The 27922-nt window shown below is 49.6% G+C and overlaps 8 protein-coding genes across 8 annotated transcripts; 4 read left to right on the top strand and 4 right to left on the bottom strand.

Moving 5' to 3' along the window:
* Positions 1 to 557: 557 nt before the first annotated feature.
* On the bottom strand, positions 558 to 5614 carry FPSE_01672 (uncharacterized protein; the record flags this gene model as incomplete). The annotated part of the gene is made up of 2 exons (XM_009254792.1): positions 558 to 2296; positions 2344 to 5614. The coding sequence occupies 2 exons, from the start codon at positions 5612 to 5614 to the stop codon at positions 558 to 560; spliced, it is 5010 nt and encodes a 1669-aa protein (XP_009253067.1).
* Positions 5615 to 7478: 1864 nt separating this feature from the next.
* FPSE_01671 (uncharacterized protein) lies at positions 7479 to 11268 on the top strand (the record flags this gene model as incomplete). Its single annotated transcript, XM_009254791.1, has 3 exons — positions 7479 to 7618; positions 7744 to 8442; positions 8493 to 11268. 3 exons carry the CDS (start codon positions 7479 to 7481, stop codon positions 11266 to 11268), a joined length of 3615 nt encoding a protein of 1204 aa, XP_009253066.1.
* A 559-nt stretch (positions 11269 to 11827) lies between these two features.
* On the bottom strand, positions 11828 to 12640 carry FPSE_01670 (uncharacterized protein; the record flags this gene model as incomplete). Its single annotated transcript, XM_009254790.1, has 1 exon — positions 11828 to 12640. One exon carries the CDS (start codon positions 12638 to 12640, stop codon positions 11828 to 11830), a length of 813 nt encoding a protein of 270 aa, XP_009253065.1.
* Positions 12641 to 13835: 1195 nt separating this feature from the next.
* FPSE_01669 (uncharacterized protein) lies at positions 13836 to 16131 on the bottom strand (the record flags this gene model as incomplete). Its single annotated transcript, XM_009254789.1, has 2 exons — positions 13836 to 15530; positions 15598 to 16131. The coding sequence occupies 2 exons, from the start codon at positions 16129 to 16131 to the stop codon at positions 13836 to 13838; spliced, it is 2229 nt and encodes a 742-aa protein (XP_009253064.1).
* Positions 16132 to 20459: 4328 nt separating this feature from the next.
* Positions 20460 to 20805, top strand: FPSE_01668 (uncharacterized protein; the record flags this gene model as incomplete). The annotated part of the gene is made up of 2 exons (XM_009254788.1): positions 20460 to 20616; positions 20666 to 20805. The coding sequence occupies 2 exons, from the start codon at positions 20460 to 20462 to the stop codon at positions 20803 to 20805; spliced, it is 297 nt and encodes a 98-aa protein (XP_009253063.1).
* A 769-nt stretch (positions 20806 to 21574) lies between these two features.
* Positions 21575 to 23493, top strand: FPSE_01667 (uncharacterized protein; the record flags this gene model as incomplete). Its single annotated transcript, XM_009254787.1, has 3 exons — positions 21575 to 21741; positions 21804 to 23264; positions 23313 to 23493. 3 exons carry the CDS (start codon positions 21575 to 21577, stop codon positions 23491 to 23493), a joined length of 1809 nt encoding a protein of 602 aa, XP_009253062.1.
* A 507-nt stretch (positions 23494 to 24000) lies between these two features.
* On the top strand, positions 24001 to 24989 carry FPSE_01666 (uncharacterized protein; the record flags this gene model as incomplete). Its single annotated transcript, XM_009254786.1, has 3 exons — positions 24001 to 24162; positions 24494 to 24576; positions 24623 to 24989. 3 exons carry the CDS (start codon positions 24001 to 24003, stop codon positions 24987 to 24989), a joined length of 612 nt encoding a protein of 203 aa, XP_009253061.1.
* A 275-nt stretch (positions 24990 to 25264) lies between these two features.
* On the bottom strand, positions 25265 to 26986 carry FPSE_01665 (uncharacterized protein; the record flags this gene model as incomplete). Its single annotated transcript, XM_009254785.1, has 2 exons — positions 25265 to 26636; positions 26700 to 26986. The coding sequence occupies 2 exons, from the start codon at positions 26984 to 26986 to the stop codon at positions 25265 to 25267; spliced, it is 1659 nt and encodes a 552-aa protein (XP_009253060.1).
* Positions 26987 to 27922: the final 936 nt, after the last annotated feature.

The following is a 27922-nucleotide window of genomic DNA, read 5'->3' on the forward strand; positions in this document are numbered from 1 at the left end:
TGTGCCTGACTTGACCTCTATGTATGCGTTGGCATCAGACCCAGGTGTTCTAGACTAGTAGATCCATGTCTTGCAGTACATCGATATTTCTCACTTATTTTTTACTTTATTATGTGCATCACTCTGGGGGTCACGCATTGTCCTTTTGTGAGATTGACAGGGATCTGCCATCTGTCTAAGACCCGGGTTTCACAAGAGGGCTATCAATAGATGCTAGCATTGATCCATATGATGCACACATATTCACCGCTTTCCCTGATACCAAAATGACAGGCCGGGATCAGGGTAATACAAATAAAAAGACGCATTTTCCCAATACACAACAGCACACAAAAGGTCATCTGAACGAATCAATACTTTAATGTGTCTTGTCTCAAGTCACGATACCCACTCTCGTGCAGGGTAACATGTTTGTGGCTTCATCCCAAATGCACAGTGACATATGCCGTCCCTACTCTCGTGCGCTCTAATAATGATGATGGATTAAACAACCAACGCTAAAACACCAGATAATCTCTAATGGATGTCTATTATATCCTCCAATCTTCATATTCGCTTCATAGTCTTGCCCCTCCCGCTCTCCATGCACCTCTAACCCTTCCCGCTCCTGCAGCAGCGGCACCAAAATTATGCAGCCTTTCCCCAATGAGGTAGGCCTCATCGCGGATGCGAGCGGTCCAGCCGTTAAACACCTTGACCAGCCCAATCGTGTTCTTAACTAGCAGCGCAAACAGCGCTACAGCTGGGTAAGAATGTCGGTATATAATTGCAAGTCGTGCAGCCTCTACCAGTTCATTCTCTCCAGGCTGAACGCCCTGGATCACGTTATACTTGATGAAAACACCGGCAATTGCCGGTGGTCCAAAGATGGCAGCTCCGGCAATCGCCAGGCCAGGGAGGACGAAAGCTCGGGTCAAGATGCTAGTGTCAGGGCGCATCCAACCACCTCGAGTTACTGTTCGAACAGCAAGAGCAAGGCGAGTATCCGGGAACATGGCTGTAACTATTCGAGCCCCGAGCTTCAAGTACAGCAAGCCAAGTGTCCAGGCTTGAATGACGCGGACCGTATGACGACTTGCTTCAGGGCCTCCCGCTCTTGATGCCTGAACGGATTCTGCAGTAGGGGGGTGCATGTAGGTGTGCAAAGGGAGCACAAGATATAACTCCATAAGTCCCGAGACCAGAAGTGGGAAAACAATGTAAAGGAAAAAGTAGGCATATACCAGGTTAACTCCTTGTAACAAAACCGCAGCAGTCCGGCGCTCAAGATCCCCAGCAGTGAGGGACGCACGGACAGCCGAGAACCCATCTTGGATCTTTGTCCAAACACTGCGAAGATGGAAGACCAAATAGGCTGCAGTTCCCAATAGATAAACGCCAATGCTGAATGCGTAAATGTCGTTGGTTCGGATATGTTGCGGAATCAACATCGTGAACATTCGTCGACCAAACACTAGTGGGATGATGGTAAAGCCGACGCCTGTGACGGCCGCAAAGATCCAGATAAAAAATATGAAAAGGAATATCCTCGCCCGGAAGTTTGGTGGAACATATACCATCTGGTACTGATTGCTGGCGTAAAGATCGGCATCGTCCTGCCCGTCGCTTCTTCGACCATGTTCGTCGACTTCAAGGAAAACCTTTTTGCCCTTTGGGATTTTAACACGATCCGAGGCAGGTGCCCGAACAAAATGTCCGCTCTCAACCAGTTGGTTTGCCTCCTTCAGGTGGTTTTTGTGGCGAGTAAGCGACCGAATTTCGCTGTTATTAAGAGGCGTCCTAGGCTTGGCATCACCGCCATCGAAAAAGTCGGTCCAGGTCTTGGGTACGACATGGTACCTAGCATTCAACTCCAAGAACAAGGTCTTGTACCAGGGGGGCTCTTGGTGTTCATGGGTGTCTCCAAGCTGCAGGCTTCCTTCTTCGTCAATCTTTCTCTCGCCAAAGAGGAAATAAGTGAGTCGCAATCCTCTGGCGCAGGTTCTGAACCACCACGTGTACATAGCGTGAAGTCCGTCACCTGGTTTGAAGAAGTTAACAGCAAGCGGCATGAGGAAGTTGTAAAACAAAAGATCCACTGGAAACTCGAGCACTGGTTCATTAGACGAGTAGTGAACTGGGAGGACTCCAGGGACCGTCCATGAGAGACCCCACACAACGCCTCCCAAACAAACGATGACCAAAGCACCGTATACAAAGGCCGAGAAGAGAATCTTCCTAAGTTGAGTGGTTAGGTTTCTCTCAAGAACATCGCGTACGGGGTGGAACTCGGGATCATCTGGATCGCGAATGAAATCTGTTCATGTTAGTCAAAGATTTCGTCAAGGGCTGGAAGAAACTCACAGAGAACACCTTGGCGCATAATTTTGCGACACATAGACACAAAGAGTGCGAAATGGAACATGTATCCAGTACCAACGAACCAGTGAACAAAGACCGAAGTAAGAGGATAGTTGTAGGTGAAAAGGAGACGTGACTTAAATGTTGTGTTCTCAAACAGGGGGAGCAGAGCGCCATCCAGGAGAAGTCCACAGTAAAGTGGAAAGACAAGCATCTCAATACTAATAATCATGATGACTTTCATAATGCCACTCGCTTGATGTAGAGTATCGATGATACCAGCTTCCCAGGCTTGCAGGATGTGTCCTCGCGAGAATGGGCTTCCACGCCTGAGATAAAGTGCACCAGCGAAAAACAGTGTTGCGTAACCTGCTGAAATGGCCCAGAATCGGTCCAGTCCAGACCAATGGGCCAACTCGGGGTTGATGGGGAGAGACCCTTCGGACTCGCTGAGATTGATAACCCATGAATTTGGCTTCAGTAGTGCAGACGAAATATCAACCAGCTTGGCCCAGGCCATATCGGCTGCCAAGGTAGCGGACTCAATGGACAAGTCGCTATTCAAGAAGTGGCCGCCAAGGATGAAACCCACGGATTTGGTCACAATTGTGAAGAGGGTGCCGATGTTGCTCTTGACAGAGATGAGTGCACTATGGCTGATCGCGGAAAAGTTTTGCATCTCTGCAGCAGACATGGGAATATCCATAAAAGTGTAGTCCAGAACCCGTGAACCAGCGTTGGTCCACAGGGACCACGAGGCCTTTCTCGCCAACAGGACTTGGGCGCCAATAAAACCACCAATTAAACCGGTAAACATATCGATAAGGTTGATGACAACCCACAGACCAAATCCAACTGCCATTACAGCTGCATCTTGCAAAAGCTTTGAGAACTCGAATACCAAGCGGACAAGGCGCATAGGGTTGGCAAGAATCCAGACACTGACACGTCCGAAATTGTAGGGGACAAAAATGCAAGCAAAGATTGTGACAGAGACGAGGACTGCACAGAAGATGGCATTCTGGAAGAGGCCTGCGACAGGACCGCGCATACCAATGAGCTCCATGACGCCTTCAAAATCTTCGAGGTCTTCCATGGCTTCTTGATCAAGTCCTGCGCCAGGGGCGTCGCCCATATCCTCAGGGTCTTCGGGATTCTCAGCTACACCAAGCTCAGGAGGTGGGACCTCGGGGTGAGGATCTTCAAGCTCAGTTTCCCAGCCATCAGTGTCGTCAAGTTGGGCGATGTGGCCAGCCGCAGCCACAGCCTCAGCCGCCAGTGCACGTTGCCTTTCTTGTTGAGCTTCGTCCAGATCACCCCACATGAAATCTGTCACTCTGTTGACCAAGCCAGCAGGTCGGTCTTCTTCGGCTGCTGGGTCAGTGTCGGCTTGTTGGGGTCTTTGCGGGTCCGATGGAAGCGAATCCAACGATTCAGCCCGGTGGACATTGTCTCGCTCATTGTGTGGGACATCAGGTCGGTTAGAAGGGCCAGCTTCGTCCGCAGTATCATGGACCGATTTTTTGCTCTGTTCAGAAGCGAAAATTGATTGGGTATGGCGATACTCATCAGATGGCGACTCGTCTGGCACAGTAGGGGGTAGTCCAGCAAATGACCAGCTATTATTGGCCAAAGGGTTTACAGAATCCTGCAGCTGAGGGCCATCCGAGACAGCTCGAGGTCGGGTAATGGTTGACTTTGATCCAGGTAGAAAAGGTACCGTCTCAAATTCCGTGTCAGAGAGAAATGGCACATGTTCTCTTTCCTTGCCCTTGGGAGAGGACTGTTCGCCAGGGGCATCCATTGGTGTGGGAGATTCATCAGAGCCAGGCGTGAAAGCCTTTCTGGAGGAGCTGGCAGCAGTAGAACCAAAGCTCCCTGCACGCCCTCGAATAGAGTCTGTGCCATGCTGAACATTGGTACCAGGAGTATCGTCTCCTTCTCGGAGAGCCCGCTGAGTGACATCAACCCAGTAGGACAGTTTTCTTTCAAGGCCTTCTTCGTGAATGATTTCTAGAATTCTTTCATGGTCACCGTCGGCTTGGCGATAGATACGGAGGTAATCGTAGACACTAGCACGTTCCTCGGCAGGACTGATGTCTGTGGGCAGGTTGCCAGCATCTGCTGCCAAATATCCGGCTGCTGCAAGACCCTCAGGAAGTGCGAGCTCAGAGTTTGTCCGCCTGCGTCGACGTGTTTCGGCTTGGACCTCGACAGCGAATTCAACATCGTTGGCGCTCGCGATGGGCTCTCCAGTATCAAGAGTTTCGTCGTCCGACTCATCCGGGCCAGGTAAATCTTCCACATCCTCAGGTCGAACTAGCATTGGTTCCTGTTGCGCCAAAGGGTTTTCGGGAGCTGCGAATGCTGCTGCACGCATCTCCGGTTGTTGCTGGACCACATAATCCCGCACCAGTATGACCAAAATAAAGCATACTATGACTAGAATAGTGATGATCTGGCCTTCGAGGATTGAAATTACTGCTCGATTGATTGTGGGATTGCGAGTAAGATTGTTCAAGAAGACTACTTCCCCAAGCAATGTTGGCGGTATACCGGAAGCGGTGGTGTTGGCAGACTCAAGAGATGCACCGGATCGATCAGACTTGCCAGAGAACCCCCAGCTCCCTAGGAAGAGCCGTACAAGGAAATCGCTAATATTCTGGTCTGATAGACCGTCGAACAACGCCTTGGCAGCCGAGGCCGAGGTGGTTGTGGGCGCAAATAAGGGGCTCGAAGGACATGTATCAATATCCAAAACTGACGAGGATATTTCAGCTCCAGAGGATGGCAAGGTTCCGTTGACTTGAGACGCCGCAGAGTTGCCGAAGCCTTCGTCACTGATCCAGAACATAAAGGACCAGACGGTTCTCATAAAGTAAGGCAACCAGCATAGCCATACACTAATGGCCATAGCTCCACGAAGCCACACGAGAACATTCTGTAAAAGATATCTTGCCATATGTCCAATAAAGATGTGCACAGGAAGCGATTGGGGCATGTCGGGTGCGTATAGCTTGGTGAATCGGAAGGATGTCTTGCAAAGCTCGCAATACTTTTTTTGCGAATGCGAGAGCCATTCCATTAAGCAATCTTGATGGACATATTTGATACTACCACTGCACTTGCACGGGTAGAACAACGGTTCCTCTGGTGTTCCTTCGCCTCGACATATTCGGCAAATGCCAGGGGCATTATCGGATGGCTGAGGAAAGTCGTCGGATCGAGTCGAGTTACGGGTATGGCTCTTGGCCTTTGGGATCGGGTCTTCCATGACTTAACAACTCGGCGGAAGCGAATCGGGAGAGATCGATCGCGCCCACGAGGGGCTTATTGTTGGAGGGTTGCCGACAGGAGCATGCGCCAGCCTAGGATAGTATCCGAGGGGTCTGAATGGAGACAAGACAGACTCCAGAACGGGCAACGGTACCGGTGAGCGAGTACAAGTATCAACTGGTTGCGCTAAAGGTTCAACCGTCTTGGAGACGTAAGGACGTAGTATGCATTTAATTATCCCGGTCAGGCGTCGGATATTGCGAAAGTGTTGCAAGAGTTCAAGTCGTAGAGTTCAAAGTGTTGAGAGACGTGGTTGTTAATAATTGCCCGTGCTGTCGGAGGAGCCACTAGCCGCCACCCCACACAGTTGTTAGTGAACCCAACCTGAATGTCTAGTTTGTTCTATGCGGGTCGGGGCAGTAATATTCCGGTGATTGTAAGGCCTTACTCACGTGCTACAATCCGGATTGATGTCATGAGAAGATGAAAATAGGAAATACCAAGTTGTACAATTTGCGCGGTTTCTTTTCTATTTCGATGGGCTTTGGTGTTTTTGCATAGTTCTGGAAAGCCTAAGAGTTCCCACAGTGGTCAGGTCTTTGGTATGATGTTATTTTAAAGTGCTGTGCAAACGTGGTTGAAATTAGCTGCAGGGCCTAATAACGTCACTTGGTTGGGTAGTTTAGAATGAAGTGCTCATCAAAGATTATTCAAATGTTGTAAGCGCTTGACTAATGATTTATGAAAATATTCAGATACTGATTAACTGTATTTATGTATGGGCAATGTAATTTGGTATAAACATCAGATAAATGAATGATCTCTAATTAACCGTTCAGGGTAGCTGGCGTTACTATTTAGGGGTGTCTTCAAATGAACAGCGACGCTATCACATGGGAATGGTGTCGGCTATACCTTTGTCCCATCATTCAGCATGTCACTGCAGCAGACTCAAGCCCAGAAGCTGTCAAAAACATCCAGACAAGCCTCTCATATAAGCTTAGTCTACACTATTTCTTGTTCTTGGCAAAGCTAGTTAACGATAGAGAACCATTATTGACTCCTCTCATAAGCCTCCCTGACGTATTATGTTTGACTTTGGCCCAGACGAACCAATCATGGCGAAATGTCTGGTCTGCGACATCAAAGAGGGCCCGGGGTAAAGCAAGCTTGGACGGTTCTTAATGACGTCGCAACCATGCAAACTGTTTCGAAGCTGCAGTAAAGGATGCAAATGGCTGAGCGTAGCTTATCTGCTGCCGGCTGAACTTGGTGGAGAAATAGGGACATGGCGTACTGGATGACACCACTTCACAGAAGTGATGTACGTGCTAACAGCCTACTAACCTCGGACTGGCGATTCCAGATCAAGGCAAGGCAGCTGTAAACGACGTCAATCAGTGACTTTAATCTCCTTCTCCTCTATTTTGATTTTTGATTTCCTCTTGATCATCATCAAAAGCCAAGAGCTTCATACTGTCTTCGGTCGCTTTATTCGCCGTCTCGCTTCTGTCTCGAGCGTGTCGCAGAAGACCTCCTTCTCTTTCGCTTGCTTAATACTGCACTATTAGCACCGCACGACCCCTGCTACTACCGCATCGTAGCGCACCATCGGTAAGCCAAGCCAGTGAATCCGAAGCCTCCAAAACTTTCACAGGCCGAAATTTCTCTATAACCCCGAACTGACCTGATTCCTCGTCAAAGGCCATTTGTTCACTTCAGAGGACACATTTGTTCCGGTGCATCTTCTCGCGCACATTGTTGCTGAGATTACTGCCATCCTTCGCTTGCCCACTCGGCTATCGTCCTCAACGTCTTTCATCAATCCTTCTCCGCAGTGCGCGTCTAGTTAGCTCGTCATCATGGCCGAGTCCGGCGGCTCGATCATGAATGGCAACGGCCACATGAACGGCAAATCCAATGGAAAGCCTATTGCTGGCCGCAGAAGGCCAATCAAGCAGAGAAGAAGTATTTTGGTCTGGACTTTCAATGTCGTAGCTAGGTATGTTCTGTGCGCGTCATTGCGCTGTATTGCTGCTATCTGGCTGCTTTTCACGATCCTTGCAGCTGTCAGCGCATCGAGATACCAATGTTTCTACTTCGACCCAAGCTGACCACTTATCTTAGACTCGCGACATGGGCCGCCATCCTCACTGTCCTTTTCCGATGCCCCTCATCACTCGAGGAGTGTAACGAGACCTCTCCATCCATCTGCAAACCTTACTTCCAAATCAAGAACACTGTGCAACCCCAAGTTCAACCGTACTACGATCAATACGCAGCACCATACGTCGAGCTTGCCCGCCCTTACTACGACACCGTTGAGAGCAAGGTCTGGCAGCCCACTCGTGCGTATGCTGTTCAGTATGGAGCTCCTTGGGCCGAGAAGGCGCGGGCGCACACTCTGGCTCAATGGGAGAAGAACGGACAGCCGCAGCTCGCCAAGTACCAGACGCTTGCACGTACGCATTATGACCAGTCTGTCGGACCCCATGTGAACAAAGCTGGCGAGAAGCTCGGCCCATACTACGACATCGCTCGTACCAACGGGTTACAAGTCTACTACGAATATCTGCAGCCAGGCTATGCCTACGTTCACCCGTACGCTGTTCGGGGCTACGACGTAGCCTCCGACTTTACCAAGACCACTGCACTTCCTACCGCTTACTGGACCTACAACAAGACTTATACTTTCCTCGACAGCAACGTCTGGCCCCACATTCGATCAGTCTATGCTCAGAGCGTTGAGCCACAACTCGTCCGCATTGGTGAGCGCTTGGGACGTTACAAGAACAAGTCCAAGTCTGCCGAGAACTATGCTGCGAGGTAAGATATCCCTCCTTGCCTTTTGAGTGTTTTTGTTCTAACACATTCAGCTACGTGACCGGAGCAACCGCTTCTTCCTTCCAGAAGCCTACCCAGAGCACCACATCCGTTGCTTCTGTCGAGCCTGTCAAATCCTCCTCGCAAGCCCCTGCTGCCACCGAGAGCCCCGAACCCGTGGTTGAGCCATCTCAGGAGTACATCAACCCCGTCCAGGCCCCTCCTGCCAGCGAGAATGAGAGCGCAAATCGACGCAAGGCCAGGGAGATGGTGGCTCAGGACCTGGATACTTGGCAAACCAAGTTTGCCACACAGGCCGATGAGGGCGCTACTGACTTGGAAGAGCGCGTTGGCGACATCGCTAAGCGTGTGATTCAGGAAAAGGTCAATACTAATGGCAAGCAGCTTTTCAAAGAGCTTGAGGCCACAATTGATAAGGAACTCAAGGGTCTGCGAAGCAAGATCTCAGCTCTCGCCGGATCCAAGGGAGATGACGCAGATGCCGAAATCGTTTCCGCTGTGCGAGCTTCCGGTAAGACCATCAAGCAAAAGGCACAGGCTATCCGACAATGGCGCCAAACATATGACCAGGAGCTCCAGGAAACTGTTGTCACCGTTGCCGATGTTCACTTCCAAGTGCTGGATGAGACTAGAAACCTCGCCCTGCAGCAGATCGGTATGAGGTGGGCATGGACTGACGGAATCACCTACAAGGACTGGGCCAAGTACCATGAGCTCAAGGCTACCCTCAACGAGTGGACCGAGCAGCTCAAGCAATTGGTTGTCACCCACCCTGGCCTTCTCGAGGCTCAGGATGCCGCCGCACGAGTCGAAGATGAGGGCATGGAAATCGCCTCTGTCGCTGCCAAGGAATTGGCTCGGCTTAAGGAGGTTGCTCGCTGGAAGGTCACTGCCGGAGACACATCAGACAACTTTGATAGCGACGCCATGAAGCTTGCTGCTGAGCAAGCTATTGCAGCAAAGGAAGCTGACGAAAAGACCCCTGCTCAGGAAGACAGCGCAGCTTCCAGCCTCTCAGAAGTTGTAGAAGAATCTACCCCCGAGGTCGAAGAGGTCGAAGAAGAAAGCTGGGAATCCTTCTGGGGATCAGTCAATGCTGAGCCCGTCGTGGAGGAAGCCTCCCAAGTTGCCGAAGCTGCTAGCTCAAGCGCCTCGTCCATTGTCGACGAACCTAACGTGATCGAAAAGGCTACCGAGGCCGTATCAAACAGCGCCGAATCCATCGCCAGCGACGCCTCCAGCGTCGCCCACAAGGCCTCAGAGACTGTTGAGTCGCTATCTTCAACATTGTCCGCATCCGCCACCGCCGTCAGCGAAGAAGCTTCAAGCGAACTCTCCGAAGTGATTGATTCAGCCACCAGTGTCCCAGAGTCTGAAGACAGCAGTATGTCGAACCCCCTTGCCTCGGAAGCATCTGAAGCGCTTATCGGTGACCCCTTTTCGATAGTCAGCAATGGTAGTGAAGAGCCCCTTGCGGCTGATGGCAAGGAGCCACTCGTCGAGATTGAGGAGGACCCTGTGATGCACCGCGACGAGACCCCTCTGTCTGACCAGTATGAGCATGTCAAGCCTGCTTTCTTCGGCGCCGCAGCTCAGGAGGTCCCCCACCGACAGATTGTCCTCGATGATTACGTCGATACGGATGCGATCGCCAGCGCCACAGACGCTGCCCAGTCCGTGTACTCGAACGCCGTGTCTCGTGCTTCTGAACAGTATTCGAGCGCCCTCTCTGTCGTGTCTGCTCAGATTTACGGAACCCCCAAGCCAGTTCATGAGCAGCTCCTGTCTTCTGTCTCTGGCTCTTACGATCGCGCAGTCTCCGCTGCTGGCGACCAGTTGAACAAGGCCAAGTCTGCTGCTACAACCGCTGCTGCGCAAGTGCCTGCCACCACTACCGTCCCCACCTGGCTCGACTGGGAGCGCATTGAGTCTATTGCGTCCCAGAGACTGAATGAAGGCCGTCTTTGGGCTGAGGTCCAGTATCAAAGTGCTCTCATCGTCGCAGGACTTGCTACACCCACTCCTTCCTCGGCCCCTGAGAAGTACTACGAGCAGGCCAAGCTCAACTACTACGCTGGTCTTGGTATGGCCCAGGACCGATACTCTAGCTTCCTGGCTGGTGCATCATCTGCTCTCTCTTCTTTGACTGCCACCCCCACTCCCACCGATCTTGCTGGATCTGCCTCTTCTGCTGCTTCTGTGGCTCGTGAGTCGGCTGCTTCAGCTGCTCAAGCTGCTGCCGATGCGGCTGGATCTGTCTACTCGGCTGCCGATGACACTGTCAAGTCTGTAGTCCAGGCTGTGGACGACACTGTTTCTTCTGTCGTCGATGCAGCCAACGAGCAAATCTCCAGCGCTGGCCTGGCTATTGGTGACTCTTGGAACAGCGTTATTGAGCAAATCAGCGGCCAGGTCTATGGTGAGCCAACACAAATTGCTTGGTACGAGCACGTCTGGGGTGATGCAGGCTCCTACGCCTCCAAGGCCACTGACGCTGCTGCTGACAAGGCCTCGGTTGCCTCTGAAGCCGCTGCGGCATCGGCCATCACCGCCTCTGCCGAGGCCATGAAGCAGTACGAAGCAGTGAGCGGCCTTGTGTCTGAGCTCATCAGCGGCAAGGAGCCCTCTTTCACTGATAGCGTTCTGTCTCGATTCCAAGCAGCTTACGCTACCGCTGCTGCCAACGCCGAAAGCCTCAGGAGCCAAGCCAACCAAGCTGCCTCATCTGTTGGCGACCGTGTTGGCAACGCTGCTAGCGGTGCTACCGAAGCCGTCAAGGAGAACTTCCAGCGCAAGGATGAACTATAAGCAGAGTCGACTGGGAGGAATATTCTTTCTGGCGATACCCTGTTATGAAATGACGATCGTTTAATGCCATGGATGACGCGGAGGAAAGCTTATAAGACTGAATCGAAGAAGTTGTAAAAGGTGCAGGACACGCAAAGAAGGATGTTGGTGTGTTTGATTGGGATTGGATCTCATTTGTTATTGATGACCGGCTGTTGTGTATTTTTATGATTGCTAGCCCTAATTGAAATCCATTTAAACAGGAAGCGTTCGAAGTTGTGAGGCCTTTGATGGTACGAGTTAAGTGGACATGTATTCACGACTCGAGTCTGTCCTCGATCGAAGTCAGCAATGTGATGAATGACATAGAGCCCAAGTATAAACACAAAGCACGAACTATAACCCAAAAGTCAATTCACCACCAAAGCAATTAGAAATCAAGATCCCCTCCAACGCCCGCCAATGTCCCCGACCCAAAACCCAAACCCAAACCCATTATCATTATCATTATAACCCATTCGCCTATAGTGCCCATGTTCCCATTCCAATATCCATTTCACCAATCACCCAAGTCGTTTCATTAAAACCATTCGTCGAAGCGCCACTCCATGTCCAAATCCTGTCCAAAAAGATTCTGCTCGAGAGGCTCTTCCACAGCCCGAACTCGCTCCCATTCGATTTGATCATCTATGCTAGCAAAGGGGAGCTCGCCACCTGTCTGATAAACGACGTCGTTATAGTAGGTGAGTTGATCGTTGGTGAAGGGCATTTCCTGTGGGAGGCCTGTGTCGAAGTAATGCGGTTCATCTTCGTCTAGGAGAAACTGGTCGACTGGGGGACAAGAGTCTTCATCGAATTGAAAGATGTCCTCGTTCGTGTAAAGAACTTCCTCGCCGCTCGTTTCAGCAGGCAATCCCTCCTGAAGAAGAATATCATTGATCATGCGATCCAATTCCTCCTCATCCATCCCCTCAGGCTGCGGTGTAGAGCGCTCAGAAAGAATAAATTCGAGGCATGTCTCGTAGCAGGAAGAGTCTTGGTCGCCTGTCGAATAGCCTTGGTCGCACGTTACATAGGAAGAGGAGTCTTGGTCGCATGTTGAATAGCCTTGGTCGCACGTTTCATAGCTAGAGGTTCGATCACCATCGCTAGAGGAAGCAGCCAGAGTAGCAGTCTCGGAATCATCCCGCTCATGGAACAGGGGACAAGGCTCGGTGAGATTGTCAAAAGGCCATGGTGTGTCCTCGATCAGATCCTTGCGAATATTATTGGAAATCCAACAATCTCTGCTGGTGCACTGCGCAAAGGGGCAGCGCTCAACGGACCAGACATATTTGTCTTGGACGATGGGATGACCGCAGCGAGGATAAACGTAGCGCACCGGCTTGCACATGATGAATTGAATAGCCTGGCAAGAAGATATCGTCAACTTTTTTAACTCCAGAGTGTTGAAGAGTGAAAACTCACAGCGCAATGCCAGGAAGTATACCAAAAGGAAGAAAAGACTCTGCTGCAGTGGAAGAAGAGACCATGCGATAAAACCTCTTTTATGATCTGAAATGCCCCCTGAGAGAATCAATCATTGTAGTTTGTTCAGTGCCTTTGAGTGCAATGATGCATTGAACGTTGTTTGCAGTTTACACTGCATCACACACACCTCACTAGCACCAGCGGAGAAGGGCCAAAGAGAAGGGGAATGATCGAGGGCGGGAAATCAAACGGCTAGACGCGTTGGACGATGAAAGATTTCGGGGAGATGCACTAATCTTTACAGACGGAGAGGGGGAGTTTCGTGAACAATTAGTTGGTAGGGGGTTTACAATAGCTACGCATACGCATGTAATTTTGGGGAGACAATAACAGCCCCTTGATGAATCTGTTTACATCATTATTCATTGACTAGCATCGGAATTCTAATCAGCAGTGATGCTGTATCTTGTGAGGCAATAGGCATCATCTCACGATCCATCATCAAACCCGACGACACACTCATTCATTTCCTAATCCCAAGCATCAATATCGGATTGTAGTAAAAGAGAATCACATACGAAGGAATTGTAGACTATGCTTACGGTATCCAGAGCATCATAAGCCCCTTAGTTATACAGACAATACCGCATTTTATTGTTGCAATGTATTCGGGCGAGCAGGAGACCCTTTACCCAGATTTCACATGACGAAGGCAGCGAGTGACAATTTGGATAATGTATTTTTGTTTTATTTGATCGAAAAAGAATTCGATATCAACTCATCCAACCAATTCATTCTGTCGCTTTTAAATGTATGTTGGTCCATCCCAAGCGCCATCCAGTAAACCATCCCATATAACTCCAAAGACCCTTATATCAGCAAGGACTTGTTTGTTCCCCTCAACACCCTTGAATGCAATAGATTCGTAAAAGGCGACTCGTAGTCGCAATTAAAGACTCCCGCGGTTTTAAATGTTGAGAATTAAAACCGGTACAAGGAGAAAATGAAAACAATGACACATGTTCCTCATATGCCAACGCTGTTTGGTATCTTGGGACATGGTAAATATTTTAAAAAAGCAGTTCGTCATCGTTGGACTACGTGTCCATGGTCTGTGTTCATGAAGGGGTGCCGCGTTCTTCAACACGTTCGCCCTCAAAGCTGTATATGCGGACCTCGCCGTCTTCGCTACCACTTGCCATACGGCTGTCGCTGAGACCGACACAAGTGACAGGACCAGCGTGGCCAGTGAAGCTACGCTCACATTTTCCAGAGCGAGGCTCCCAGATCTTGGTCATGGAGTCATTAGCGCCAGTGACAACACGGAGAGTATCACCAACGAGCCCCCAAATGCCTTCAACGTGGCCAAACATACTGCGGATGCATTTTCCATTGACAGTGTCCCACAGGCGAACAGTGTTGTCAAGTCCGCCAGTGAGCATATAGCGTGGGGGAAGGGGTCGGTCGGGATTGGAGGTGAACCCCGAGCCATATGACGCTCGAGCATCCACAGTTTGTTCCGAGGGCTCTGCAGGAGGAGTGTTGCTTCGGCCACTGCATACTGAGACGGTATCAGTGTTGTCCAAACTGGGCACCTCATCGGGCTCAAAATCCGCAGGCATCAAAAGAACTTGCTGGACCTGGCCAACATGACCAAGGAATGTCTTGATGCATTGCCTGGTCTCGATATCCCAGAGTTTGACCGAGAGATCATCGGATGCAGAAAAGACAACACGAGAGGGTGAATCCATGCGTACATGGTTGACCCAGTCAGTATGGCCTCGGAGACAAAATGTTTCTTTGGTCTTGAAGCTAGACACCTTGATTGTCTTATCGATGGAGCCTGATGCCACGGTACAGCCATCGTAGTGGATTGACAGCACACCCTCATTATGGCATTGAAGTGTATTCAAGCACTCTCCTGTCTGCCAATTCCACACCTTGATGGTCTTGTCGAAACTTCCACTGATCAACTTGGAATCGTCGAATTGAAGAGTACGAACTGCTGATGTGTGGCCTCGTAGCGTGCGCATGACTTCTCCAGTCTCAATATTCCAGATCTTGATGGTCGTATCGTAAGAGCCAGTCGCAAGGATATTATCGTCAAACTGGAGGCATGTCACGCCATTTTCGTGACCCTTGAAGGTCTTGATAGAGCAACGGCCTGTCTTCCAGTTGTACCCCACCTTGAAGCGATCGCGGTATACATCCTTCCACGGTCGGAACTTGCGCTCTGCTTCAAGCTGTTGTCGCGACTTGCTTCCGGGATCCGCTCTGGAGCGCTTGAAAGATCGATCGCAATCCTCGTGTTCGTCGTCGGTGGCCTGGCGTTTTCGTGATTCGCCAAGTTGTGTCTCAGCCTCGTCGTCGATCTCAACCACGTCGGCGGCATTCGGTTGTCGGTGGTTTTGTTGATGGCGGCTCCACGCCTGAAGTTTTTTCTTTTCGAGCAAGGGCAGACCCCAGCCGCATTTTGTGCATTTACGGTCAATATGTTGTTCGCACATTCGATGCCAGACCACATCGTCATCGGCAAGGCTTCGCCATCGACGGCTGACTTGGGCGGCTTTGCAGAGAGATACTGTGTCGAGGTAGGATAGAATCTTGTAGGAGAGTTCGGTAGGTAGTGCAGCAAGGAAATCAATTTTGAGCTGCTCCTGGACTTCGCGTGATACTGTAGAGAGCTGCGGAAAGCAGCATTGTGTGATAATTCCCTGTAGCATCAAGTCACGATGTTTTGCCGGAGCAGCTGAGAATAGAGACCAAACGTGAGTGATGGCCTCCTGATCGGCAGAAGATAGACTGTTTAGTTCCTATCCGTGAATGTTAGCAGGCGATCGGCAGAGGCTATCAATGAGCTCGCCGAGCAGAAGCACTTACACTTTGGATAAAGCCCATCTTGGACTCATCAGCTGCACGCCGGCATTTTGAATCGGGTCGGTGACGGTAACAGAACTTGCTATTGGGGTCCTTCTTTCGAACGACAGTTGTATCATTGGTGGGCGGAGGAGATAGAGGCATCGATGCTTTGCCAAAGGGTGCGTAGAGGCCGGGGATATGCTCCTTGAGGAACGGACTGACAGTCTTGCCAACAAGGTCGGAAGGCATCTTGACGAGTCGTGGATTTATTTCTTGATCGGATCTTTGTCGGTCGCAGTTGTTCTTAGAGGGTTGTTGCTGTGAGCTGTCGTCAAGCTCGGAGTCGAGGTCGGAGTCGGTGACTTTCAAAGAGTCACCGTTGGTGGTAGAGGGGATAGGTGACGTTGTATCGGGTGCCGCCGAAGAAACAGGAGCATGGTTTTGTTTTGTTGACTCGGAGATAGAATGAGTAGACGTATGGTTTAAAGATAGAGTTGAGGCTGCAACAGAGTCGGAGGGGGCCCCAACATTGTTGACGAGCGCAGAGGTGTCCATGGCGCAGAGGCAGGTAATGTATGGACTGCACGGTTATCAAAGACCCAGGGGTGGGAAATTGAAAGTTGCGCGATGATATGGTTAGATATCGCAACGCCCAGTCTGCATCCAGGGAAGAATAACCGGACAGTCGGGGTTGAGAGTCAGAGTCTGGGGAGGCTTGGAGGATCTAATCTGAGGCAAAGTGACTGGCGGATGGCGTGCTGAGTCTTGAAGCGCTATGTCAAGGTCCACTTGAAACAGTGCAACAACAGGTGGCCCTTGGACTTTGGACGCTAATTGGATTACGGAAGGAGGTGAAATTGGCGGTGATTTGTTCTTTTGTCTCCGAGGGTGGTCCTGGATGTTTTGTGATAGCGAATGGATATCAAATCTACAACACGTAGGTTTGGGGTGTCAAGGTGTAAGTGGGAGAGGATGTGACGTTTGGCAGAGGCAAAGCAATCCAACCCAACCTTTGTGAGAGAGAAAAGGGTAAGTTCGGGTCGTCGGGGAGGGACCCTCTTTTCCGAATGGAAATGATAAACTTGGTCTCTGGTACTACCCAAGCCTTGTATGGAAATGGCGGGGGAATGAACGGGGTTCACATATACTCCGTAGAGCATGCCGATTCAAAACAGGTACAGTCCTTACATATCGCTAGACAGCAATCAACACAGCACAGCATATCCTGATGGCTTCCATAATCAATGTCCAGATTCCTGTCTTGTATCGCTACTTCAGCTCCAAGTACATACATCAACACCACTACAGCACAAATACCTGCTGAGGTATGCAGCCACGTCCAGTGCAACCCCACCAGTCATCAGCTTCCATGTCCGCACCGATTTGAGCCCTGAGGCGTCTTCTGTCCAATCATTTCACAAGAAACTCTTTCGAATTTTGAGACTTGGATGGCGTTATCAGCAACCGATCGGGCGGATGACCTGGGGGCTGCTCAGTGCAAACGGTGGATCTACCGTACAGAAAACGGCAGTCGGTCAGCCAACAGAGTTGGATGGCGGCTCTGCTTAGAGATGCAAAATGGTGACATTTGCCACTTAAAGTTTTTATCAGATTGACTAATATCGACTTTAATATTGACAACAAGCTCCTTCTAGGGACTTCTTGACGACCTCTCAAAACCCTATTAGGGGACTTGACGCTATTCGCGTCTGGGCTCTACAAGTCATGCACGAGAACGGGGCACCGATGGGGCATTCTGAACCCTTTTCTCTGAATCCTGAGACCCTCAACTGACGATAGCGAGGAGATGTTCTCTCACTACCCAGTCAAATCATCTTTTATCGTGAAGTCAATCCACTTTATGTTTACTTGCAGTATCGCTTATGGTGTAGCAGTACTGACGTTAGTTGTCGGTAGATGGAAAAGAATATGGGCCCTCGAGTGCCACCGTATCCTCATCTCTGTTACATAAAAAGACTCCATCGTTGAAAATTCCACTTCAAGTCTCCTCTTTTTACGTCGAGTTTTCTCGGACAGCCTATTTTCGCATCATGAGGTTCTGGGCCGAGGTATGCGCCACATACAGCCACAACGTTAGACATCTCCAGGCATTGGTCTGGAGTTTTGACACCATCTAGCTTTGGAGTTTATGCTGTGGAATTTGCCCCTCGGGATGATGTGATTTTACTATGGCCACTGTACTCACAAGTAGCTTTGTCATGAATCTTTTGCCATTCCGATATCCGAATCGGATCATTGGCTTATTAAACCTGAGAAACACTTGACAAGCAATTACTCACGTCAAGGGAGAGCGTGCCTCGGCATTGGGTCTTTAGCTCACCTTTTACTAGCATGACCAAGTGAAGCACCCAATATGCTATTACTTAAGCATTGAAGGCATATTTTGTTTAAAGTTGTACCAACCACCAAATTACTTAAGCATTGTTCACTTGACTTCCTAAGCACATCATCACATATAAGCCCGTGCCAACTCAGAACCCTTCTGTACTGACTCCGTAAGCGCGTTGTCGTAGTATCGTCCAGTATCCTTCAGCCTTCTACTGGGCCTTCTAGCCTTGTACGACAAACTCAGAAACGACACGTGTGACAGCGCATCATAACCAATCACTATCGTATCATGATATAGCGATCTTCCTTCGGAGACTTTTGTAGTTGTCCTGAACAAGTAGGAGAGTATTTTCAGGCCCCAAGACCACTGACGGCCTCCCTGGTAACCCCTATCTGGCATGTACTCAGTCTTGCGACATTCTATGTCGGTGTGGTGAAATCGAGCAAAGCAAATATCCTGTCCTATCAAGGCCTGTGATTCGACTGCTGAGACGCGGAACATAGACGACGGGCGCCGTCATGCAACTAGAAGGCATTGACAACAAGTTGATCATTTTTTGGTCAGAATTTTCATATCTAGATGATACCTTTTCCGGTTCATTGTTTGGGCGGGGTGTGTTGTTAACGTGACGAGATGCTGACTTGTAAGATGAGCAGGGTGAGTGAGTACCTGGTGCTTGGATCGACCGTCTAAGAATGTGACGGGTGATGGATGATACAGTCAGATTAGCGAACGATGACAACTGCAACCTCTCAAAGACATATTTCGAGATATCTGACATGCATATCAATTCGATCTCCAACAAAATGTTGTGAGTCAAGCGTGTCTATACTAAACTTGGCGCTTGTTGCTCTATCAATAAATTCGGTGAGATGGCCGAGTTGGTTATGGCGCCAGGTTAAGGTTAACCTTAACACCAATTTCCTGGTGGAGCAATCCTCCTGGGTTCGAGTCCCAGTCTCATCAGTTTCTTTTTTGCCTTTTTGCAAAATCTTGCTATGCTTATCATCCTTTCTCTCTTATTCACAAATGATGTCAACTAACAGCCAAAGGTAATATTGTTATTAACGTTGTACCAACCACTAAATATTAACTAAGTGAGGTTAGAAGCATAAGCTGAATGACTGTGAGGCCTCCATCACAGGCGGCTTGGGGATGGGTTAAAATTGCAGTGAAAAATGGCAATTCATATATATATATGTGTTTATCACAGTGGTAGTAGGCAGGGTACCACCTGTGGAGGCTCAGTCTCCTCGGCATCTTGTCTTGGCTAGTGTAGGTATCAGCAACAGGGATCAAGGTAATAAGCTCAGCAAGCTAACTGACAGTAAGTAGATAACTTAACTGTTAGGAATGTTTTACTGACTTTCAGAGTAGAGGGTCGGTTTTTCGAGATTTCTTCAGTTACGTTAGAAGAAGGAAGAGGGGGATATAGGCTGTTAAGGAGGCCTTACAGCGATTTTATATTATGCGAGAATAAGGTTGCGTTTATGCCCTACATTATGACTATTGGTACAAGGCAACCTCTTTTTTTTAACGTTATATAAACCATCAAATGTATTTATCACAGGTTACTCCTTGCATAAGAACCTACCGAACCTTCTTTTAATAATCTGCCTTTGACATATTATGTGTAGAACCTAGGAAATCACTTTAAGCTGCACCCTAATTACAGATGCTTTGCCCCTATTGCAACTCTAGCTTATTGACCTTGTCGACTTGCTGTGATAGGTCTTTAAGCTATATCTTTTATTTCTTACCTTTAACTACCTATCTTAAGGAAGGTTTTTTTTCTCTCTCTTTTAATAGTAGTTTACTACTGCATCATTCGTGATTCAATCGTATCAGAACAATATGTCTTGTTCTTTTGCTTCTTCTTCTGCTAATCCCTCCCTACCGTATCATTCACTGGGTTGGTAACAATGACTTCAGCACATGGAAGCACTGACCTTGATATCAACACTAGTAGCAACTCAGCATCATAGATCGTTGACACGACTCACAATCGTCCTGCCGTTGTCTCATTAACGACATCCAAGATCGAACTCCACCAGATAATAGATCACGAAATGACCACTTAACGCGTCGAATATGTCTGAAACGCGAATCTTTCGCGGTCGGTGTATTGCCACTTGCATCACATCCTCCCAGCCACGCGGCGACTGATCTGAATAGAATGCGATTTAACTCTCGGATCGGAGATTGCCCCTGGTTGACGGGAGAGATCAGGGGCACTAGAGATCGGGTCGGAAGTGCCTGCAGCTGGGCTAGGACCGCTGTGCTGTTGGTTCCTGGGAAGATGATTCATTGAATCGGCCATCGTTCAATGTCGTCATGGACAGATCGAGCTGCGACAGAAGCAATGACGGAACTGTTGTAGTCAATGAGAACAAACATGACAGTTGAAGGGCAGAGCAGATATGTATAAGACGGGAGCTCTTTTCGAGTGAAAAGAAAAGTTCCTCATCACAACTCCATCAACACTCATCTACCATTTACCACAACCATCTTCCCAAACCACTAAACAATCATCATGTCTGACCTTGAGAACGCCCCCTCTGCCTCTTACGAGGACAACTCCTACGTTTCTCGACCTGGCGAGAAGGACCAGCCCATTGCTGTCCAAGCCGACTCCGATCGAGTTGAGGACCCTATCAACGCCGAGCAGGCTGACACTGATGTTCAGCTTGGTAAGACAGCCTTCATGCCTTTTATCGAACACCACTAACCAGATGATAGAGCGCGACGAGAAGGATGCCATTGACCAGAGCAATATCATTGAGGAGCGTACCCGAGGCGCTACCCAGCCTGGTGGCACATACCAGGAACCTGGCGATGAGGAGGGTCTTCCCTCTGATGATGGAACAAGCTCTGTCTAAACGAATTGTTGAAGCGTGATAGCGATTTAGTTGAGCGAGTCTGTGTACAATAGATATTTTGGAATCGAATAAATACTTGCAATGGATGCCCTCTAAGTATAGTGAGAACCTGTAAACTTTTGCAACGGTGAAAGGCAAAACAGTGGCTTGTCTCCTACCTCAACTCACTGCGACCTTTGTATTCCCCCTGGTTATTTTCAGAAATTGTGTCTGCCATATGATGTCTTTGTCCATCGCTCTACCAGGCTATGGTTATCAATGTCTGGAGAGATCACAAACAGCCATTGGGTACACGTTCCAAAGACGTAAACAAACAGTCTCTCTACATACCGATAATAGCCAGTAATAGCTAGTTGCATCCATACACAACATAAGCCATCAAGACTCTGACGACGTAACCCGTACATTGCATAACAACTCAAATCCGTTTATAAAGTGTAATACTCAACTTTAAAGAGAGCATAGCTGATCTTCCACCCTACAGTCTCAACAAACGATTAAAATTTAGATTATTACCTATCAAGTAATGACTTAGAGAGAGACAACAGTAAATAAGTCATGCAAAACACATCCTTCTCAATATAAATTGAAGACTTACACACAGATCCAGGGTAGCTCCAAAACGAATGACGAGATCCCCCGCCGGGACCTCAACGGGAAGCCCCACTCACCCGCATCGAAAATCTCCTCCACCAAAAAAGTGTCAAACGCGACAGCTACACTTTTCTTTCCCATCTACTACCACACACTTGTCGCAACCGATGCAAACATGGCGGCAGATAATGAAGGCACTGCCACGAGTGGCACCAACGACTCTCGTCCGTCAGGCGACTCCAATGCCGCTCAGAACAATGATAACGGCAACCGTCGCAACCCGCGCCATGACCACAGAAAGCCTGGCAAGGGACGATCAGAGAAAGGTCGAGGAGAGTGGGGGTAAGTTTCCTTCTCAATTGATTGATTGAGTGCAGTCGCCAACGGTGCTAACTAGATACTAGTCGTGAAAAGGGCGACAAGCGCAAGAAGAACGACGAGTTCAAGGAGTTTAAGCGTCGCAAACTGAACAAGAAGGGCGAGTCTGCGGATGGCGAATCGAGCAACAACCCCTTCTCCAAAGATGAGATTGCTGCCGAGGAACGACGACCCAAGCGAAAGGTTGCTGTTATGATTGGATACGCAGGCACTGGCTACAAGGGAATGCAGGTCAACGGCAACGAAAAGACCATCGAGGCCGACCTGTTCAAGGCCTTTGTCGCTGCAGGCGCCATCTCCAAGGCCAACGCCGATGACCCCAAGAAGTCGAGTCTTGTTCGATGCGCCCGAACGGATAAGGGTGTGCATGCGGCTGGAAACGTCATCAGCTTGAAGCTCATTATCGAGGATGAGGACATTGTCGACAAGATCAACGCCGAGCTCCCAGAACAGATCCGAATCTGGGGTCTTCAGCGAACCAACAACGCCTTTAGCTGTTACCAGACTTGCGACTCAAGATGGTACGAGTACCTCATGCCTAGCTACTGTCTTCTTCCTCCCCACCCCGAGACCTTCCTCGGCCGAAAGCTGGTCGAATTGGCCAAGGAGCACGGTGTCGAGGATGAACTGACTGCTAGAATGGCTGATGTCAAGGACTTCTGGACCGAGGTGGAAGAGAAGGAGATCAAGCCCATTCTTGCCCGATTAGACCCCGAGACCAGGGCCGCTGTTTTGGAAAAGGTTCACGTCACCGACGATGAAGAGATTGCTGCACGAAAGGCGGCCGCAAGAGAGACAGACGAGGCCGAGCCGAGCGAAGAGAAGCCTGCCACCGAAGCACCTGCTGAGGCTACTGAGCAGACTACTGAACCTGAGGCCCAACAAAGCACCGTTGTTCTGGAGAGCCACAAGCCCAAGAACCGCGAGCTTGGCCCCATTGACTTTGCCCTTCGCGACATCAAGGCGGCTTACATGGCTGCAAAGCGACGATACCGTGTTAGCACTGAGCGCCTGGAGCGCCTTCAGGAGGCCCTCAACATGTACAACGGCACAAGAAACTTCCACAACTACACTGTTCAAAAGTCATTCTTTGACGCCTCGGCAAAGCGACACATCAAGTCGTTCATTGTCAACCCCAAGCCCATCATTATCAACGATACGGAATGGCTGTCCCTCAAGGTTCACGGACAGAGTTTCATGATGCACCAGATTCGTAAGATGGTCGGTTTGGCTAGTCTGATCGTCCGTTGCGGTACCCCTATGGAGCGTATCAAGGAGAGCTATCAGAACCAGAAGATGGCCATCCCCAAGGCCCCTGGTCTCGGACTTTTGCTCGAGCGACCCGTTTTCCACAACTATAACCGAAAGGCGACTGAGTCACTTGGAAAGGAGGGAATTGACTTTGACAAGTACGATGATAAGATCCAGGCTTTCAAGGACAAGCAGATCTACACCCGAATCTTTAGTGTGGAAGAGAAGGATAATTCGTAAGTATTGACGTATGGTTGTCGGACAAGGCGCTAACAGGATACTAGGTTCCACATGTTCTTTAACCAGATCGACCAGTTCAAGACAAACCACTTCTTGTGGCTCACGGCTGGCGGTATGAAGGCGGCCGAGCTCACAAGAGACACTACAGGCGAAAAGGTGCAGCGGGATGTTGATAAGGAGCTCGGTGACGAAGATGAGGAGGACCCCGAGGGCGGTGAGGGTTAAATGTGTAACATTAGAACTGGACAAAGTTATGTTCTTGACGATCTGTTATAAAGAAGCATTGCATCACGAGTTGTCGGACCTTTCGGAGAAGATGTCCGTTGAATTTGTCTTGGGTATGGTTGACCTACATCAGTTGCACGACATATGTCTTGGATCCAAGTTGAGTTGCTTTGAAATCACGCAATATGTGAAAGACATTGTGCTACGAGTTACCTCATGACCTTGGTATCAAGCCATGAAATAAAACATGCCGTGTAAGTGATGGGATTTCCCTTTCAAGGAGGACCCCACTTAGCGATGGCTTCAAGCTCCACCAGAGTCAAACCTCAGGCAGCCAGATTGCAGATTGCCGATAAGAGCACGGACCTCGCACAAATCGCACAGGGTTTGAAAACCCCAATTTAGCGACTCCTCCCGCTCGCTCGACCATCTCAAAATTTACAACGGCCCTCGCAACAGCACTCAACTCCGTCGTCGTCAATCCACGTAGTCGAACCAGCCGTCAAAATGAGCGCCCAGGCCCTTAACAAGATCGCTCCCAACAGCCCCTCGAGGCAGAACCCTTCCGAGCTCGAGACGAGCATCGCCCAGGCTCTCTTCGACCTCGAGTCCAACACCTCCGATCTCAAGGTCGCCCTCCGACCTCTCCAGATCGTCTCTGCTCGTGAGGTGAGAATACCGTGAACAACCAAAAAAACCTAGGTACTCGTTTCGAGAAATCCTGTTCCCACACAAGAAAATTGTCCTTTTGCAATGGCTTGACCTAGCGTCCACTCCTACCGTCTCGCGACCCGCGGCACACACTTTCAGTCGAGAAGATTTTCAAAGATGTAATATTTCGAGAAATGATTCGAGACGGAAAACACTTGTGCACATCCCCATGTCGTCGGGGCGGGGAGGCAGTGCCCAGCCAGAGTATCATTGACTTCTGTGGAACAGGACGGGAAGCGGTCCAAGGTTTCGTCCTGGAGCTCGCATGCTGACTTGGGATCTTGATTAGATCGAGGTTGGCCACGGCAAGAAGGCTATTGTCATCTTTGTCCCCGTCCCTTCCCTGCAGGGCTTCCACCGCGTCCAGCAGCGGTAAGTTGTCTTTTCCCAAATTTGAGACACAACTAACAATATACAGCCTCACCCGTGAGCTCGAGAAGAAGTTCTCTGACCGCCACGTCCTGATCCTCGCCTCTCGCCGCATCTTGCCCCGCCCCAAGCGATCTGCCCGCTCTCGCAACAACCAGAAGCAGAAGCGACCCCGTTCGCGAACTCTCACCGCCGTCCACGACGCCATCCTCGAGGACCTCACCTTCCCCGTCGAGATCGTCGGCAAGCGCGTCCGCACCAAGGAGGACGGCTCCAAGCTCCTCAAGGTCATCCTTGACGAGAAGGAGCGTGGTGGTGTTGACTACCGCCTCGACACCTACTCTGAGGTCTACCGTCGCTTGACAGGCCGCAACGTCAACTTCGAGTTCCCCCAGAGCGGTCCCGCTGACTACTAAGTCGGTGCGTCTACTTCAGAGATGAACTAGTAGTACGAGGAAAAAAATACATGTCTTCACATCAATCCAAGGGCTGGGAGTGCTATTCTTTAAACATGGTTGGTTTGGTCAAAAAAGGGGCTTGGCGTCTTTAAAGAAAGTAGCTTGATAAATGGTACAAGCTGCGTATGATTTGACAAGACAACCTAAACACTTCTTCGGTCCATGACTTTGTTCGCTATCTGGGTATCTAGATTTACGTGTCTCGTGAATGTCTATGTGCGCTTCTATGTGATTTAATCGCTACCGATGCGGCCAACTCCTAATACACACCAATAAGCCAGTTCTCGCTTCTCCTGGCCTTCCTTTTCCTTTGCTGATGTTGTACCGACATCTTGCTGGGAGTCTGCCTCCCACTCCATCCTCACAAACATGGGTATCTCGAGAATGTCTTCGTCCTCCTTGATGGGGCTCTTATCCTTGACCTTGTCGTCAAGTCGTAGCGAAGTAGGCACCACTTCCAGAATGATGCTGACCCAGTTACGCCCTCGCTCCCAGATCTTGCCGGCTTCAGGTTGACCGCTGCTCTCCTCACCCTTGCGCTTTTTGTCTCTGTCGTCGTCTTTCAGGGCGTCGTCCCACATGTCCGTGTTGGCGTCGATCTCGAACTGCGGACACAGAATGGTGACCTTACTCGAGAACCTACCAGGTGTGCTGTTTGGTGTGGCAAGTGTAACCTTGATGCCGTCGAACAGGGGGTTCTTGAAGGTTATGATGTAGTGGTGAGGAGTAAGAGGCTTGAGAGGCAGCTCATGTTGGATTTGGGGACGCTGTGTGGTAGGAACAGGCCCGGCGGTGGGGTTGAGGGGTCGGATTGTGATGGTTGGTATGTACGACTTGGCCACGAGCTTGATCTTGAACCGTGTGGACGTGACCTTGTTCTCGGGCTTGGAGATGATGTGTCTGCATATAGAGCATCGCTTGGATCGCTTCGTTCGGAGGAGGTATGGTATAGGACGTAGACCATCCTGGAATCTCTGAACATCTGCTTGCAAAAGGTTTTGCTCAATGGTAGCAGTCGCATCTAACCCCTCTTGGTGCAGTTTTTTGATCTGAGCGGAATCATCCAGATCGGCCACCTTTAGACCCTCTTCTGTTGAAAGAGCCTCACGCATCACGTCTGAAGGACCGTTACGCTTGCGGGAGTGCCCATGACCGGTGTACATGGCCATGATCCGCGTCAACGCAGCAGGCGAGCCATATCCGAGGTTATCATTGAGCGAAGGCACGCCGGAAGCGTTGGTGTCGGCGAGTTGTGCCTGGTAGAATGACTTGAGATTGGCGTACTGAAGCTCCGCATCGACGTCTTTGTCGGCTGGCGGAGGCTCATCTGGGTTATCCTTGCGTCGCTCCTTGAACTCTCTAGCCGTGAGCCTGGGCTGGCCACCGTTGTTGACCTTGGAGAGCTGTGTGAATATGCCGCTCGGTCGGTCAAAGTCGATGCCTATCTCGGTGGACGTCCAGTTGCAGTACTGGCAGTACAGCGCGAATCTGCTGTTCCCGTGGGCTGAAGGGTCGGCGCCTGGTTGTGTTTGTTCGGTAGGGGCCAAGGCCATGACCTGAGTAGGACCGATGCATACGGGACATTGGTAACAGCTTCGAGTACATCTATCGACGGGTATTCATTGTCAGGCTTTTTTCGTTTCTTTTCGTGTCTTGGTTGGTGTTTACCTGTTACCCTCGCTCCGCAAGTTACTGCTTGGAACCTCAAAAAGACAATTGGGGCAGTAGTATGTGACGACTTCTTCGTTGACGCATCTCGGACATCGGATCTGCTGGCAGTCTTCGCAGTAGAGGAGGTATTCGAGAGGGTAGAGGCTGTAGTTTGAGCGAGGATCGGTGGGGTCAAAGGTGTGTTCGGCGGAGGCTGAGGTTGGAGTTTGAGGAGTTTGTTGATCGGGGGGAGAGTTATCGGAGCATGGACATTGTATGTATGTGTATGGTATCACGGGAGCCATTGCGATTGTTGGTGATGATGTTGTGGTGTTGTTTGGAGGGGAGCTGTTGAAGTGTTAGGGTCTTGTAGCTACAGCACTGTAGGTGGGCAGTATGACTCGGTGGGAAGCCAATCATGTGCTATAATCAACAGCAGCCTACTGATGGCGAAAATATTTAATAGAAGCCCAAACCATTTATGATGAAGCTCTATAATTTTTTATTCATTAATTGAGTCTGTTGTGAAATATCACTGTCCTTTGCCATTACTACAAAGAGTGGTGTTAGATCTGGTGTCTAAAGTGCTCAGGTGAGTTGGGTTTGATGGTGTATTGCGATCTGAAGTCTCATACTTTTATTTTGTTATACGGATAAGAAGAAGACTAGAGTAAAATACTGATGATCTCTTAGGCTATAGCCACTAAAGCTGGTATAGGTAATATTCTCATCCGTCAATGAATCAGTATCGGTCTTTATGTAACTCACCTAGTGTTGTAGCAGCATCACGGCCATACTCTGCTCTGTGAGCATATACTAATAAACCAAGCCTGGACAACCTGACAGTTGATTTCATATTGAGTTTGTTTGCATAAAGCTCCTGCATTGTATCAGCTGAAGCCCAAACGATCGTGAAGACGCCACTGCCCTCAAGCTCTCCCCTCAGGCCGTACTCTGTTCCAAGACAACTATTAAACTATATTCACATTAAAGACGTCTTTGCATAAAACTCTTATTTGGATCAACTGAAGTCCCAAAAAATGAAAACGCCATTACTCTTGAGCCTCTTCAGCTTATATTCATCCCTACCTTTAACACTCTTTACTTAATGATCTAGACTGAGCGCTGACCATGTACGACCCTTATATTTAGTATTTTGCGTCCAGGCTCATGTCATCGCCCAAGACCCTTATTGTTTCAACTTGATCTTTGGGACTTTATGCGACGGATGTCAGATTTAA

Source organism: Fusarium pseudograminearum, chromosome 4 (assembly GCF_000303195.2).
Source record: "Fusarium pseudograminearum CS3096 chromosome 4, whole genome shotgun sequence".
Taxonomy (NCBI): Eukaryota; Fungi; Ascomycota; class Sordariomycetes; order Hypocreales; family Nectriaceae; genus Fusarium; species Fusarium pseudograminearum.